Raw genomic sequence first — 16766 nt, 5'->3', positions numbered from 1 at the left:
ATTAGATGCTCCAGAAAAAAAGAAAATGCACTGGAAAAATTACAGAATTATATAAAATATTTTATTTGTCCTGAGACAGGGCTGGCTAATGCCTTGATACAGGACTAAAAGCCCTGGCAAATGGTATTATTTTCTGTTGCTTGCATTTTCTGTCCAACCTTATCTGTCAAGGTTCCAATTCTGATTTTCTCCTCTCTTCTTCTTTTATTTTCTTTTCTTTTCTTTGTCTTTTGTAAATTCCCACCTAAGTCTCTAAGTTCAATCAACTCAAAGTCCTTGAAGTGGGAAGCACTGCTTGCTTGCCAGGCGATGGCATCAGCATTTGAAATGTTTCTTGCTGTTCAGTGGCTTTGCAAATCTCCTGGTTGGATCAGTTTCTTTTTGCACCTCTAGCCATGAATACAGCCTGAAAAGAAAAGCCACAGGCTCCCCCTTTGGTCCTACTACCAGAGAGAGACAAAATTGCCTCCCATGTTCCTGGCATGTGCAGTTTTCCTCCTCTCTCTGCTCCCTCTCCCTTCCACCCAGCTGGCAGGGCCCAGGGGATGTTCTCCCCCTCAACACTCCAAGCAGGGATGCTTGCTATCCTCACCAGCTGACATCAGTGCTAATTTCCTGTAAGTTGCCACAGAATAAAGGACAGACCTCTTTCAAAAAAATCTTTCCGGCTTGCTTAAAAACACTCTCTTGTCTTCTTTTCTTCCTGTGTGCAGCTTGCAGAATCAATAAGGCCCCAGCTCTTAGCCCTGAGCAGCAGAGAAGCTATTGCTGCAAACTCAGCAGGAGGAAGAGCTAGGGCAAGCAAGGAGCCCAGAGATAATCAAAAGTGCCCTCCCGTGGCTCAGGATGTTGCCAAGTGCTTGGAGCAGGACCAGAAGGCAGCACACTATGACTCTTTGTCAAGCAAGGAATCATCATCATTATCCCCACTTAATTATCTCTGAATTTCACTAATTGCACTTACCTTTACCTTACACTTACCAAAGGGGCTGGGCCAAGTGTTCCTCTGTAACATTACTTTTGAAAATCTCTGTGTATCCTCATGCAGGTGCCTGATGACTGTTAAAAGGGGCAAGGAGCCCCTCCTACACATCAGTGTTTAATGTGTATGATGCCATGACAGGCTGGTACAGAGACTCTGCATTCAATGAAATTATTCTCAGTATTCAGTGTAATTTCAGGCAGCCTTTATAGTTTAAAAGAAAGCCTGTTTGTTCTCCCTTTTGAAAAGAGACAAACAAGCAAAACCCCACAAAACTCTAAACTAAGAACCAACCAAACCAAACACAAACCAAATCAAACCAAAAACCCGTAGAAAGAGGGACTCTCGTTTATTACAACAGAAAGTGGAAAAGAGGGCTGGCTTTTTTGCTGTTGATGAAATAAAAATCTCTTAACAGCATTTACAGATTTAGGACTCTTTTTTTAAGGGAACCATGTAAGGGACATACCAGGTTGAAGTGATAACTGTAAGAATCTTCTCTCAACGAGGGAAAGGCAGAGAGCAAAGTGCAGTTACCTCTGGGTAAATTTTTGGCTGGTGACAGAAATGAGGACAGTACTAAAATTACAGCTTGAATGCAGAAAATTATTAATCCAGGGGGTGGAATGCATCGTTTGCTGGACTGTGTAATTTTTTGGATTGTGTCATTTTACTTGGGTACACTGTAGACTTCCAGCATGCTTTGCTTTAAAAATCATGGGCATATGACTGAGGAAAAAGTGAAAATCTGTATTGCTGCTATTTTTAAAAAGCTTCTTATTGTACTTTAAAAATCAGTGAAGAGCACATATTTTGGTTTACTGAAAAGCAGCAATAAAGATAAGAACAAATCCACTGAATCCAACAGGACTCTACTTTTGTCAAATGTGTGCTTAGTTCAGGTCACAGGAAAACTGAGATGTACAAGAGCACTGTAAATCCTCTGCACAGGGGTACCAATCTGGGACTGGTTTCTTTTTCAGAAACACAGACACACTCAGAATTTCCTCTTCCCTCTGACATTTGTCCCTCTCCCTTTGAGACTGGCAGCCTTCTTGCCCTTTACAACATCAACTCAAACATGGTAAGTGGTGCAGAAAACCTTGCATGAATTCCATAGCTCCTTCAAGAGGGCTAATCCACCATTTAAGTCCCACAGGTTTAAATGCTTTTCATCACTTGACCTCTTCACAAGGATGAGTTTCCCCTACAGTGAGGATGGCATCCGACAGTTGCTACTTTGTCAGTCAGACTAAACTATAAAGCAACACACAATAAATATTATATAAACATCGAATCAAATAATAGAATTTGTAACTCTGTCTCACAGATTATTTCCTTGGATCACTGTTTAAAATCTCAGAATTAATATTTCAAGAAGAATATGATTGATTGCAACAATTGCACTGGAAACAGCAAAATCTTCTCAGTGAACAGTCTGTATGTACAGCCACTGGTCTAAATCAACTCCACTGCCAAACTGGCAAGCACCAGGTAATATATCAAATGAATAGACAATTCAGAAATGTCCAACAGATAACTAAAATTGAAATTTTATTTTTTTTTCAATAATATTCATCAGACAATTTTCTGACAAGACTTTTCTGAAAGATGAAGTGCAAATGGGAACCCTGTAAGAATGTTTAGAAGAATTGTACATGACATTTTTAAGCGCCACCAAGTACACATTGAATACTTTGTAAGTATATAGGCATAGCAACATGCAAGTGTCATGTACCCAACATTACAATATGCATTTTGTCTGTTTAAAGTTATTAATGAGGAAATAAAATGAAGTTCATGTGTCTCATCATCAGTGCAATATGTTTAATTCCCATGGATTTTATTTGTTTTTTACAGGTTAATGGTTGTATTTCTGAACCATTAAAATATATCCTTCTCAGGGCCATAAATTGCCAGTGTAAGAGCAAAATACACCAGAGTTACTAGGAGAATACACTTACACTGACCATGAATAGATGAATTTGTTATAGGCTTTCACAAATTATGCCTTATTATTTATTCTAGGAAACTTCCTGGTGAACTGAAGGGGTTTTGTAGTTATAAAATATCTAGGCTAAAAGTAAAGGATGCACAAGGATTGCTTTATAATTCTTTTGAAAAAGAGCTAAATAGCAACTCAAACATGTGCATTAAGGACTCGAGCCTTGTTCTTTTGAGATCAATAGGCGTACTGTACTCAATTTTGATGGAAGCAGGACATATATGAATCCAGTAATCCATGATTTCCCTCTCTTGGCTCACTGTTTTGGCAGAAGCAGATGACTGTAGGTTATATTTGCATATTTCTATGAAAGCTATATAGGGGTATAAGCAAATCTGCATTCACTGAAAAAGGACAACATGTGCAACTGCATATTTACTAACATTAATCAATATGCATAGAAAGGAGAGAAAGAGGAAATGATAAAGAAACCAGCCCAGCAATTAAAGACTATCCTCCTCTTTATAATCAACATAAAGAGTTGATGATCATCCTTACAATCTTATTTACAAGCTATTACTTTAAACTCCCACCCTTTACACCTATTATAAAAACCCTTCAATATTCCATTTTAGAACAAGACTGAGAAAATTACTATGTTTAGAAGAAAATAGCATTGGTGATTTTCAGCACTATGCATAAGGGCAGGCTAAGGCTGTCTGTAGTTTGTGCTGAAACATGAGATCAGAGCTCACACATGAAACACTGCTGGCTTGACCCTGAACACAGGGAAAGTGCTAAAGTGCTGACCCCAACAGGCTTGGCTTTGCACCTGAAATCTTAAAAAAGGGAAGAAACAAAAACCCTTGAACTTTTCTTTAATAGTACCACAGACTGCTCCTTTCAGAGGAGATACTTTTCCTTCCTCCTTTCCAATTAGACCGCTGCTTTTAGCCCAGCAGAGAATAAATGACTTAAGACACAGAATGTGGAGGGCAGACCTACAGTAAATACAGAAGCCATGAAGAATTTTTTTTTTTCAATTTTTTTCCCCATCTACTGCAAGGCTCTGGGAGCCCCTAGAATTGCAGACTCACTTAAATTGGCTTCACACCTTCTGTCTGGTTCTGAGTACATTAAACATTGCTGAAGAAAATGAATACAGCTTGGCAACAGGATGATTCCTAGATGCTGGAAGAATTCTCTTAAGGGCTGCTGGAAGCGCACGAGGCTTGGAGCATCCTGAGGATGTGGAGTGATACAGAAGTGTGCTGTTCAACCATGTTTGTACCCTTATTTTCTCCTGAGTTAAAAGAAGTGCAGAGTGCTGGGTAGGATTCCTCGACAGCAAGAAGGAACTGTGCTAGCTTCTCTTAATGCCAAATGAACAACTTTCGCGGGTTTTAGATGCCTTAGGTCCACCCTGAAAAACTCTGTAGGAAGTCCTAAACTCAAAAGAGTTTCTACTCTGTTCCGTTGACATCAAAGGCTTCTCTATTAATTTAATTTTCTCCTGCTGTTTGCAATAATCCTTCTCTGCTCCCCATGCATTGAGTGTTTTTAATGTAAACATGCCCTGTCAATTTTATGTTTAAATAAGTGAGAGACAAGTCAGGATATCTCAACAGTGTTGATATTGCATATTTAATTCCCAAGCTTGCATGTGCTTTTTAAAGTTTCTCTTCATACGTGCATGTCTTGGAAGAATTGTGTTGCAGTTGGATTGCAAATCATTATCTAGAGCTGACTAAATATTGATGTGTTAGAGCAGTTTATTTTTAAGCTGCTTGGGATGAATCCCCAGACAGCGTAAATTGGCCCACATTTAAGGCAACAGAGTGAAGCTGATTTATACCAGCTGAGGCTGTGTCATTATGCCCTGTTAAAAAGCTAAAACTATACCAAAATTAATAAGAACAGGGCAAGAATTATGAACCCAGAAAATATTTTAACCTATTTTTAACAGAAAAAAATAATAATACAGTGATTTAATTTCAAGACTAAAGCAAAGATTCAATAGTATTTAAAATGTATACAAATATCTCATAGCTAGTACTTAGACTAAGAGGTAGATGTCATATTGTAGGAATAGTATAGAGTGAAATGATGCTAATGGCAGTTGCTAAATACATTTATTTGCCTGTTACACAGGACACAAAGGAGGGTGATAGCAATGGCAACCACAAGAAGGCCTACAAAAAATTCTTGTCTTCTTTTGCTGTTCTATGTTTTCTATCTTTTGGTGCATTTCTTCTGGAAGGGCATGACAGAAAATTGTCAAGAAGGAAAAAGATCTACAATACAAAACTTCATGTTTACAAAAACATTAGCTTTATCATTTAGGGCATCCTCTGTACTGTAATGGAAGCATTTTGTACTTACAATTTATGATTACCTGGTGTTACTGAGCAAGCAGTGGAAATTCCAGGTGAGGTGATTCAGCAAAATAGGGGTCAGAAGAATGCAGCTCTCTTTCTCTTTCTCTCTCTCTCTCTCTTTCTCTGTTGTTCATGCTAAAAATACCAGGGCATATGGCAGCATATTTCAGCATCTCAACATACTAGGCTCCCTTAAGGACAGAAAAAAAGATGAAACTTGTGCTGTTGAGCCAGCAATAAGATTACAGAAGAGTGTTGCCAGACACTCAGAGTGCTGGCAGCAAAGCCATTAGAGGAGTCAGTGTCTTACTTTGCCTAAAGGTGTTTCAGTGGTATTTAATGGTGCTCCAAGAAATGGAAAGCAAAGCTGGTGAGATTGAGGAGCAGTATTATTTATAAATTAGTCATCATTGCAAGTAGAGGAATTACACATATTGCATTAGGATATCCACTGCTTGTAGATGTACCTTCCATTTTTCCCTTGTGACTGTTGGGGGGTCACCTTTTGCTTGAAATAATCAAAATGCATATTATAATTACATGGTTTTCCAATATCCATACACAGCAAGTACAAGATACTTACATGTAAGTACACTGTTTTTACCTATATTTTTGCATAGTTTTTAGTGTGTACTTTGTGCCACTTAATAAAAAGCATTACTCATCGTTTTTGTTGTTGCTGTTTTTCTTTATTAGACAGCTTGTTCAATTAAAGTTGGAGTAGCTGGGATTTTTGGTATGCTCATCATAGATTACCAGTCCCTAGGAGTGTAGAGATTAGTCATTTGGAGGAGTCTGGGTAAGCCATGGGGGGAAGCTGCAGTGTGAACATGAGAGTTTTAAATCACCTCCTTAATTAAGAAACGCAATATCAGATTTAATGATGCTAATTTAATAAACTTACCTTTAATTGGAACGGAATTCTAAAGGTAAGAAGTCCGTTTTCCTTTTGGTAACACTTTACAATAAGTGGCACTAAATTACACTAGAACTGCTATGTTACAGGGAATTACATGTAACTACACTGTAACTGTTGAAAGAGCTACTGTACATGTGCGTACATGGTAACTTCAGTGCTGTTACAATCATGAATTACATAATTACAGATGATTCTGTCCTTTCTTTTCATTGAAATAGCTATATATATATATTTATATATATATTATACTGCAATGAAAACACACAAGATGTTAACTTTCATGTCTCACTCAGAAAAGTTGGTTTTCTTCATGTGTTCCTTTAGAGAAGGAGTCTCAGTGCAAGACGAACCATTCTTAAGTAATGTGGAAACTCTTTTGAGATGTTCTAGCTTAAACTCTGAGCCTCAAGTTAAACATCAAGTTCCTTAAACTGTCTCTTGGTTTGTCAGATGACACTAAAAGTGTGGGATGATGCACCCCTTGTCTTCTGATGCACCGATTTCTTGTTCAAATCATGAGAATGTTCTTGAAGCATTAAAAAAAACCAACAAAAAAATTAAAGTCTACATCAAAAAGTTTAAAAATAATCAGCAATCGACACTGTAAACAGTACACTGGCAGAAACTAGCTACCTGGTCTGGAGAAAACTACTCTGCAAGTGAGTGAGGGAGAGGATGTCACATACATTTTAGTGAAGGTGGTTCCCATTCAGAGCCTCCTTTTTACACACTCGCTGGTGTCTCACACCATCATCAGAACTTTTCTTCTTTCTTTTCAGAATGGGAACTTGGGCAAAAGGAATGGACAACTGACTTTTAGCCTACTTGATGTCATTAGTGTTGAGCCATGACTCTGCTGACAGAAAAGAGGGATGCCTCTTTACACCCAGTGTAGTAATTTGAACCCGTGAAGAGCAGACAGGCCTGCAAAGTGCTATCCAGGTAGAACGCTCTGTGTGGGGCTTTTCACACCTGCTGTGCACAGCTGCAAGTGACATCACCAGGTGCAAGACAATGGAAGATCAAATGGGTTAAAAATGAGCATGTGTGAGCAGTTTTAATTGAAAGCCAATGAAAAAAAAAACCAAACAAACCAACCTGTCTTAACAGTACAGTTTATATCTGGTTTTTTGCCAAGTTGAAATGCTGTCTGTATGCCACTGGAGAATATGGTTTGAAATGGTTACCACAAGTCCAATCCTGCTTTTGAAGGCCCTGCCTGACTTTGGCTGGGTAATGGTTCAAGTAACAACCCTACTATTCAAGCGAGCTGGAGTTAGGAAGGATGAAGAAAGGCGTAAACACCACGCTGGTGGGGAATTCCACTGGAGCAAATAAGGCCCTCATCCAGGGAAGCACTTGGTTTTTAAGCATATGAACAGTGCCTTATACTCCAAGGGAACTCCTCTGATGCCTGAAGCTGACTATGAGCTTAAAAGCTTTGTTGAACTGGGCCCCAGGTCCTGAAATAAAACTTTGATACTTTACTACAGCTAATGTAACTTGCTGCTGTGACAAGAACCCATATTTTTGGTATTAAACTGAATGACTTCCTTTGCCAGCCTTTTACATGTTTATGTTTTGAAAGACATGAATATCTTGTAAACCTATACTAGTTTTCAATGTGTCTAGTAGCACCTACCTGGTTCTCTCAAACTACCATATTATATTAACATATTATTGCATTTTTCCACAGATGGGTATGGAGTGAAACTGTAAAAACAAGCATGCAATCACATCAATGCAGACTTATTTCTTTAAAATGTCATACTGTATATGATTTATTATGTTAACACTCAACCACATCATATTATTTATGTCTGTATATTTTGAAAAAAAGTGCTGCTTTGATTGACGTCACCCTTTTTTCTTAGAAAGTAACAAGATAGATGCTTCAACAAAAACAATTAAAATACTCTAATATTGTCCTTAAAAGGTTTATATTCTTCTGATAAATAATCTGTCACAGCACCTTTATCTTCCATTTTACCATACCACATGATGTCTTATTCCAAATTCTCCCTTCCCCACACAAAAATAAAATCCCAGGAGAAAGTCCTTTATAGCAGACCATCATGCTTTTATGCTTCACAAACACATCAACCAGAGAGAAATACTTCTTTTGTCAAAGGTGCAAAACACAGGAGCAAAGAGAGCTCCAACTAGACTTAACTTGCGTTTTCCAGTGTAGAATCATTTCCAAGACCTGTTATGGCAACCTTTTCTTTTCATTGGAAGAGGAAATAAGCCGATGGGCTTACAGTGTTTTGTTGTCATATTTAAGAGCATGTGATTTTTCAGCTGTCAATTACACACAAAAAAAAAAAAAATCAGAAATAATCCAAACAGAGACCTTCACTGTGGAGCTAAAAGCATGGCAGGAATTCTCTATCATTCACGGTGACATAAGTTTGTACCTCACAAAATGCATAGACAGGAATTTAATATAAAGAATTAGTCCATTTACTGTATACACAAAACATATATCTTTTGTTTTAACACTTCTATTTTTTCTTTTTTTTTTCCTTTTTTTTTTTGTTTTTTTAAGGTTTTTTTTGTTTTGTTTTTTTTTTGGCAAACCAACATAGAGAAGCAGCTCTGGAACTGCCAAATTAAAATTGAGAATTTTAGCAACTCAATAGTACTTTTTAAGGATAGTAATCAAATGTGGTTGTAATTTAAAACCTGAGGCTGTGCACTGGTTGTTAGCTTAAAACTACCTTTCCATATAACATTGTGCTTCCATTGTATAACAAAGAAAAATTAACAAGAACTAGAAAAGTTTGCTGCTGAACAGTGCTAGGACATACAGACAAAAAAATACTAACACATGTTATCTACTCAGAATATTGATTTTGAGTCATATCTAAAGGGATATAATGGACATTAGAAAATGCTTACTTGTGACTGACTTAGCTACCGCCAAAAAAGTTGAATATGTATCAAATAATGTTTAATTGAATTTATTATATGCACTATATACAGATACTAAAATGCCTTGCAATTGTGCCCCATGAACACATCAAATTTGAGTAGGCAGGTGAGTTCATGTTTAGCAAATAAATTATAAAAACATAAATTACTCAGAAAGTTCTCTAATCTTCGTGATCCCAAAAGCCAGTAAAAGGGCAGGACAAATTGTTTCAAAAGAAGCTCTATTACCTAATTTTGCAGAATCTGTATAGCTACTCACATGTTTTTACCACTGAACCATGGCACTGTTGTGAAGGTACCATTTAAATCATAACAAAACAAAGCAAAACACCCCAAAAAAATTCACTGGACTGATCTTTTTTCCCACCAAATCCAAACATATGAGAAACTATACTAAACAGATATCAATTTGTGTTTCCAAGGGCATATGTTTAAAAACAAGTTGCTTTTTGAATTATAGAGAGACAGGTATAAAATATTCTTTGTAAACCTCTAATCTTAGACTTAACATTTTCTGTAAGTAAATTAGGACCTTACCTAATAGTACTTGTTATGAATTTTGTTCTATGACATACTAATAGGGACATGATAAAAGAAAACTGGAAAAGAAAGCTGCATAACACTTAAATATGTAGAAAACTTGGATTAAGATGATGATTAACATTGTTAAGGCTGTATATTCAAGCACTGTATGTTAAGAGAGCAGTGGATATGATTTTTAGGCAGTAAGAAATGTCCTGTTTTATGCATGATACTGTAACTATAGAATGATGTTGTCAACAGCTGATTGTTGGCATAAACTGGCTACTTATAGCAGGTATGTGAGTTAATAAAGATAGCAGAAGATGGCAGAAATGAATTCTGAGAAATGATAGCCAGTTTTCTCCAGCAGTCAGCCTGATAAGTAAAACTCCAAGATTCTAGCTCTGCATCTAAATGAAATACTCTTTTTTCTCCTCTGCATTGACTTGGCTGCCTTCTGCATTGATAATGGCTGTGTCGGCATCAGGTGCATCTTCAGCTCCTTTTGCTTCATTTGTTAAATATGTTCCTGTAGGAATCAGTACGAGAGAAAAGAAAAGAAAAAGAGAATGATTAGGGTTTTTTTTTACACTGCATTATAGGAAGTACATTTCAAACGATGTACTCCAATTTTTCAATTAATGAAAAATATTTTTACACAGTTTTTAGTACGCATCATAAAGATGTGCTCAACTTTCTAATTTGCTTAAGAAATATTTACACTGATACTTACACTAGTAAAGGCATATATACAAACTATAGTATATCCACAAGAAATTAAGGAAATATTTTAATAAAACTCCACTTTATTACTCCACTCCATATTACTCTAACTGCAGTAATATGCAATATATTTTTCAATTATAGAATAAGTGATAAAATCTTGGTTATTTCATGAAATAGCTATCTATCAAAAACAAAGCAATTTTGAAGAACGAGAGATTTGTAAAAGTGCTTTTTTTTATGGCCACTGATCATTTGTATTTCTGTTTTATATTGATTGTATCTATGCTTTAATTTTACAGAATTGTATCATAGTAGGTTCCAAGAATTACAAAATTGAGGCAGTTTTATTAACTGAACCAAATCATATCATACTATCACAACTCTTTTTATACTCTGGAAATGAATGAATGAAAAGAAGAAATGTGTACAATAGTCAAATTTCCCTTTGTGAAAATCATTATTTATGCTGGCATGAGATGTACAACTGTTCATTCAGGAAAGTAAAACAAAAGAATCACACTTTCACTGGCTCATTAAAAAAATTCTTATTTTGTCCCAGGTAGTATAATTAAATAAAGATGTTTTTTATCAATTTATGTTTGCTAGGAATATGATTATCCTATCTAAAATGAGAGTTAATGAATTAATACCAACACTCATCCTCTCTTATTTTCTTTTTTTTTTAGGGCTATGGAAAGGGAATCAGCTGAGTTTTAGCAATAGGCCTACAAGCTGTACAAAGCTTAAATCTCACGGCATGATTTTGGAACTAACTAGGTCAAAATCAAACCACAGAGAAGTCAAAAGTCAGTGCCACTCCATTCCTGCTATCTTTAGTGGCAGAGGGGACTGAAAAGGAAGGGACCAGAATTATTAAGGGAAAAACACAGAATAAAGTAAAGCTAGCCCCAGGAATCAACCCCTTATTCCAGCAGGATCATGGATAAACTGATTTAAAACTCACTACTGGATTCTGATTTTATCTTTTAAACATATACTTGAAATATTAGCAAAATCCATCAAAATGTAAATTTTGTTCACTCAATGCATATATATTCTGCTGAACTGATATGGTAGTTAAAACTATGAGAACATGATGAGAACATGTAATCAAGTATCAGGAGTTAAGATCCGAAACCAAGGGGAAATCTTACCCCTCAGCCTCCCTAAATCACTGACATATAAGATGACCTTGGGCATGCACTATCTCCACATCCTTTGCCTTTGCCAGCCCACAGGAAAACTGGTGAAAATTCACAGGGACTTCACTTGTGACTAGACTGAGAACGATTTTTTGTTCTAATCATTTAGCAGAGGGGGGGAAGGTGAAAGGGAATGGCACTCCCAGGTGAAATCGTGCCTTACTTCCAAGAGTGACTGAACTTCCACTAAATGCGTCCTACCTTTATGTCTTGCCAGGTACCGACCAAGGAGAATTATAGAACATAGTGTTACAAAGACAACTACAGCCACTATTCCTCCTATAAGAGCGTGATCAGGTCCAGTCTGTCCAGCCAAAGCATTTGGATCTAGAGGGAAAGACAAAAAAGCAAAAGTGGCTCTATGGTGAGAAAAAAAAAAGACAGAAAAATTCACAATACCAAGTTTTATAGTGATCATCCTGAAAATAGGGCATTTCACTCTTTAATATTCAGCACCATTATTCCCACTTTTACTCCCAGTATCTTATCAACAGCTCAGTGCTGCTTGTATTCCCAGATTGTTAAAACCCTGAGGACATCACAGTTATGAAAAATATTACCCTATTCTTCTTTGGCAGAGGTTATTAAATGAAAAAGGTTCCTAGCTTTGTCCTAGTCACTTTACAACTGAAAACCTGGCCACAGCTATTTATAGAAGGAAAAACAAGGAAGTGAGAATTGGGGATCGGATAGCATCAGCAGAATAGTGTCTGCATAATACATAATTTATAGAATTGATTCTCAGTGGGGAACCCTTATATGTTGTCTTCCTCTCATTCCTACCCTCTTGCACCAGAAATAAAAAGGCAGATAAAGTGCAGCCGTGCCAAGTTCCTCTGCACATGGCTGAGTCTGCATGGATTTGGTTAGATAAAGGTATCAGGCAACCTGAAACTCAGCATTCAGACTCAAGCAACAGCTTGTGAATTTACTACAAATGCTCAATTAACACTCAGTGTGTGATATCTATTACAACAAGCTGTAATAGATATAACAGAATCACAGAGTCAGCTGGGATGGAAAAGACCTTTGAGATTGTCAAGCCCGACCAATGAAGTGACACCTCCTTGTCAAGCAGTCCACGGTACTGAGTGCCACATCCAGTCACTTAACACCTCCAGTGATGGTGACTCCACCACCTCCCTAACCAGCCCATCCCAATGCCCAATCACTCTTTCTCTGAAGAACTTCTTCCCAATGTCCAACTTAAACCTCCTCTGGCACAGCTTGCACTTTGGTGTTGGGAGACCTCATGCTGTTCTACTCAGCCCATCCACCCAGCCTGTCCAGGTCCCTCTGCAGAGCCCTCCCACCCTCCAACAGATCAACACTCCCCCACAACTTGGTGTCATCTGCACATTTGCTAATGGCAGAGTGAATCAGCAGGTTCCATTCTCCAGCTCAGAGCACTGGGAATACTGTCAGATTCAAGGTTTCTGTGTTGGTCATTTGCCTGTTTCATTGCCCAATGCATCACAAAAGTTGCAATGAGACAATCACGAGAAATGGCACAATTTTGGGTGAGTAATTCTTCAGAGCTTTTAACAACAAACCTGATTGTTGACTCAACAGATAAATGCAGAAGGCAAAGTTTTAATCTGAGGATCATGACATGGTTCCTATTATAATGAAAATGCCTCTGCTATGAAGTAATAGTAATTCTCTGAAGATGTTATTAGCATGTACTGTATGCTGCAATCATTCCACTCTCACTGCTTCAAGGGCATTTCCCTTGTAGGAGCTGTTTATGTTCTTCAAATAGTTTGCAAACAACTTCTTTGTTTTTCAAAAGGGAAAGGCAGGAACAACATTTACACATAAAAGAGGGCAAATCTGTGAAGATGATAGAAAGGCCTCTGATAACACTGAGCAGGTGTGTTTCCATAATACCACAATTACATTCTGCTGACTAGGATTGCTATATGGCAATAAGATGTATGGATATGTCTGGTATGGGAGTCTCATGAACTGTAACAAGGCTAAATGCTGGTGCTGCACCCAGGTCAGGGCAAATCCTGTTCTCATTCCAGGCTGGGGGACGAACAGATCCAAAGCAGTCTGGCTGAGAAGGACTTGGGGGTGCTGGTGGGTGAGCTGGCCTTGTGCTCTTGCAGCCCAGAAAGCCAAATGGGTCCTGGGCTGCACCCAAAACACAGTGGGCAGAAGCCAAGGGAGGGGATTCTGGCCCTCTGAGCCACTCTTCTGAGACCCCATCTGGAGAACTGCATCCAGTTCTGGGGTTTCCAGCACAGGAAGGACATGGACCTCTGGAGTGAATCCAGAGGAGGCCACTAAGTTATGTGAGGGATGGGGCACCTCTCCTATGAGGAAAGGCTGAGAGCACTGGGGTGGTTCAGCCTGGAGAAGACATGGCTTTTGTGTGACCTAATTGTGGCCTTCAAATACCTGAAGGGAGCCTGCAAGAAATATGGAGAGACACTATTTACAAGGGTTTGTAATGATAGGACAAGGGGAAATAGCTTCAAACTAAGAGTAGGTTTAGAGTAGATTTTAGGAAGAAATTTTTCACTATGGGGGCTGTGAGGTGCTGGCACAGGTTGCCCAGAGAAGCTGTGACTGCCCCATCCCTGGAAGTGTTCAAGACCAGGCTGGATGGGGCTCTGAGCAACCTGGTCTAGTGGAAGGTGTCCCTGCCCATGGAACTAGATGATCTTTAAGGTCCCTTCCTACTCAAGCCATTCTATAACTTCAAGATCTACAAATGCACATGTGTATAATGTTCCATAGATGAAATAAAATAATCCTGTTTTCCCTTCCTTTTGCAAGATGTGACGCATTCTGCAACTACATTTTCATGCTTGCTGGAGCAGAGTGTTGTTGCCACCGGTACAGATTTGGTTCTGCTCCTAACAGTCACTGGACTCATCAGGCAGGACTTTGTCACTTATTGCTGGCTTTCCAAGCTCCCACACCTTTCTCTTCTGGCTGCCACAAGGACTTTGGGGAAGCTGGTCATAGCACTTCTGTGGATATGATCATAAATAATAGGCATTTATCCTCAAAAAAAGCTAGAAACACCTTATCAGCTCTCCTGCATCCTCTTCCACCTCCACATCCTCCTGGCATGGTGCTGCTGGTGGTGGCACCACGCTGAGTACACATCACCAGCCCAGCAGGACATAGGTTCCATTTTGGTCATTAAACCTGATCCCAAATCCTGTGCACCAGCAGACTCACAGTGGGAAAGCAAGAGTGCTGAAGCATTGGCTTCCAAAAGTATGAGCTTGGAGCATTCAGCCTTCCTCTCCCTTGCCTTGCAGGGGCTCTGTTTTTTGAGCAGAGCAAGGAGGACGTGGCTGCTTGCTTGAGAAGATGGAGGGTGACAGCTTGCTGCAGGAACGTCAGCCTGCTTGAGCCATCTAGAAGATTCCTCCTTTTGTGCTGCCTGTGGCAACATTGAGTAAAGCTCCTCCCTGCAGCAAAAGGGCAGGACCCATTTGGACTCTGAGGACCACCCAGGTCCCCAAGCCTTGTGTGTGACCTGCAGGAGATGCTCTTTGGCAGCACTGGGACAGGAGCAGCATGAATGTGTTTTCCCACTAAAAACTGGCTCCTGCTGGTGTGCTGCCAGTAACAGTGAAGAATAAAAGGAGATCTTTTAAGGGATAATATACTTCCTGATGCAGGGCATAATGCAGAGAAGGGTTAGCACAGAACTTTATCTACAGGCATTTTTGCAAAGCTGATTGAAGCGCACAGCCTTAGCTCAATACCCAGACTTAAAACGCATGTCCTCTGTGAGCTGTAATAAACATTACAGATAAAAATCCTCACAATACACTGAGATAAATAGATCTCTGTGTTTTTATCCTCCTCAGAGTGACTCACTCCTCCTCTGACACACCTGCTGTGACTACAGGAAGTGACCCAAAACCAGCCTCAACACAAGGTTTCCACCTATTTCTGTGGATTAATGAGATTCTAATACTGCTATAGGTTGATTTTTTTTTAAACATTAAAATTAATGTAGATATTCATTGGACTGCAAAAGTAGCAGCATATTTTTCACTCTAATTTCAACCTTGCTATCAAAGCCAGATTAGATTGGTTGGTATTGCTAGAGAAGTTTGTCCAGAGAAAACCCCAAAAACTTATACATAACCTATTACTACTATATTACCAGTGAACAATTCCTTTGTTGAAAAGGAAAAAGGAAATGAAGGAGAGAAAGGAAAAGGTGGAAACAAAGGAAATAAAGAAAGATTCTTTAAAATGGCCAACATTTTCTTGGGAAACAAACCTTTTTTCCATCTCAAAATGCAAATCTGCATAACATAAACAATATTCTGAATAGGAAGCATACCTCATGAATAGTCTCTCCTCATAGAAAAATAATGCTAGCATTAAATATAAACATGCTCTACATTATGCATACAGAGTAATGCACTATACTTTTGCCTTTCATGAAATGACCTAAGCCCCCTGAGTGAATTATAGATGTGAGGCTCTCTATCATGATATAAATAATTACTATTTCAAAATGTGCCCAAGCAGCATCTGAAAGACAGAAATACAGGGATTTAGAAGTTAGATTTTTTTGTATTTTAGGTATTTATACAGTGAATGTGCATAATCATTCAAGTGTTCTGGGCACAAGTCTTAGCAGCTGCCAATAAAGTTTCTGAAATCACTGACCACTCCACAGTCTGCTTTCCAAAAAGCAGAATACTATTCAGATTATTTTAAGATTCACATGTTAAGCTTCATGGACTTTACCAAGTAAATCCTACCCTGCCATACACACAACTCCAGCAAATGAAATATTAGCTATGCAACTCTGCAATAAATACTTATAATTCAGCTGTTTCTATAGAAAAGAAGAGGAAAAAAAGATTATATTGTTACTGTTTTAATACAACCTGGTTTTTACTGCATGAGGACAGGCAGCTACAGTACCCATGGCCTGAAACAGTGGAATTACAAGTTTGCAATCAGACTAGATCATCAGAGATCAGTTATCCTTTGATAAAATGAAGAAAATATTATAAAAACATAATGACACAAAACCTCACTGCACTCTCTTATTTGCTCTTTCCACCCCCCGCCTCCCCCGCCTAAATTCAGAAAGCTTCTTCAAAATACTGATTGCCAATGATGTGAAAATTTACTCATTTTCAGCTTTTGGGGTTTCCCTGTT

The 16766-nt window shown here is 38.4% G+C and overlaps 1 protein-coding gene across 3 annotated transcripts in view; it reads right to left on the bottom strand.

The window, feature by feature from the left end:
- Positions 1 to 2519: 2519 nt before the first annotated feature.
- CADM2 (cell adhesion molecule 2) overlaps positions 2520 to 16766 on the bottom strand; it is a 578457-nt gene continuing 564210 nt past the window's right edge. For all 3 annotated transcript variants that reach the window (XM_030960443.1, XM_030960463.1, XM_030960451.1), the window contains 2 exons: positions 11810 to 11935; positions 2520 to 10209 (listed from right to left, as the gene is read on the bottom strand). In XM_030960443.1, the coding sequence (XP_030816303.1) occupies positions 10091 to 10209; positions 11810 to 11935 (245 nt within the window). In that variant the 3' untranslated portion in view covers positions 2520 to 10090. The remainder of the gene's footprint in view (positions 10210 to 11809; positions 11936 to 16766) is intronic.

Source organism: Camarhynchus parvulus, chromosome 1 (genome assembly GCF_901933205.1).
Source record: "Camarhynchus parvulus chromosome 1, STF_HiC, whole genome shotgun sequence".
Taxonomy (NCBI): Eukaryota; Metazoa; Chordata; class Aves; order Passeriformes; family Thraupidae; genus Camarhynchus; species Camarhynchus parvulus.
Note: the sequence above shows the minus strand (reverse complement) of the source record. Positions and strands in the feature narration are given on the sequence as shown.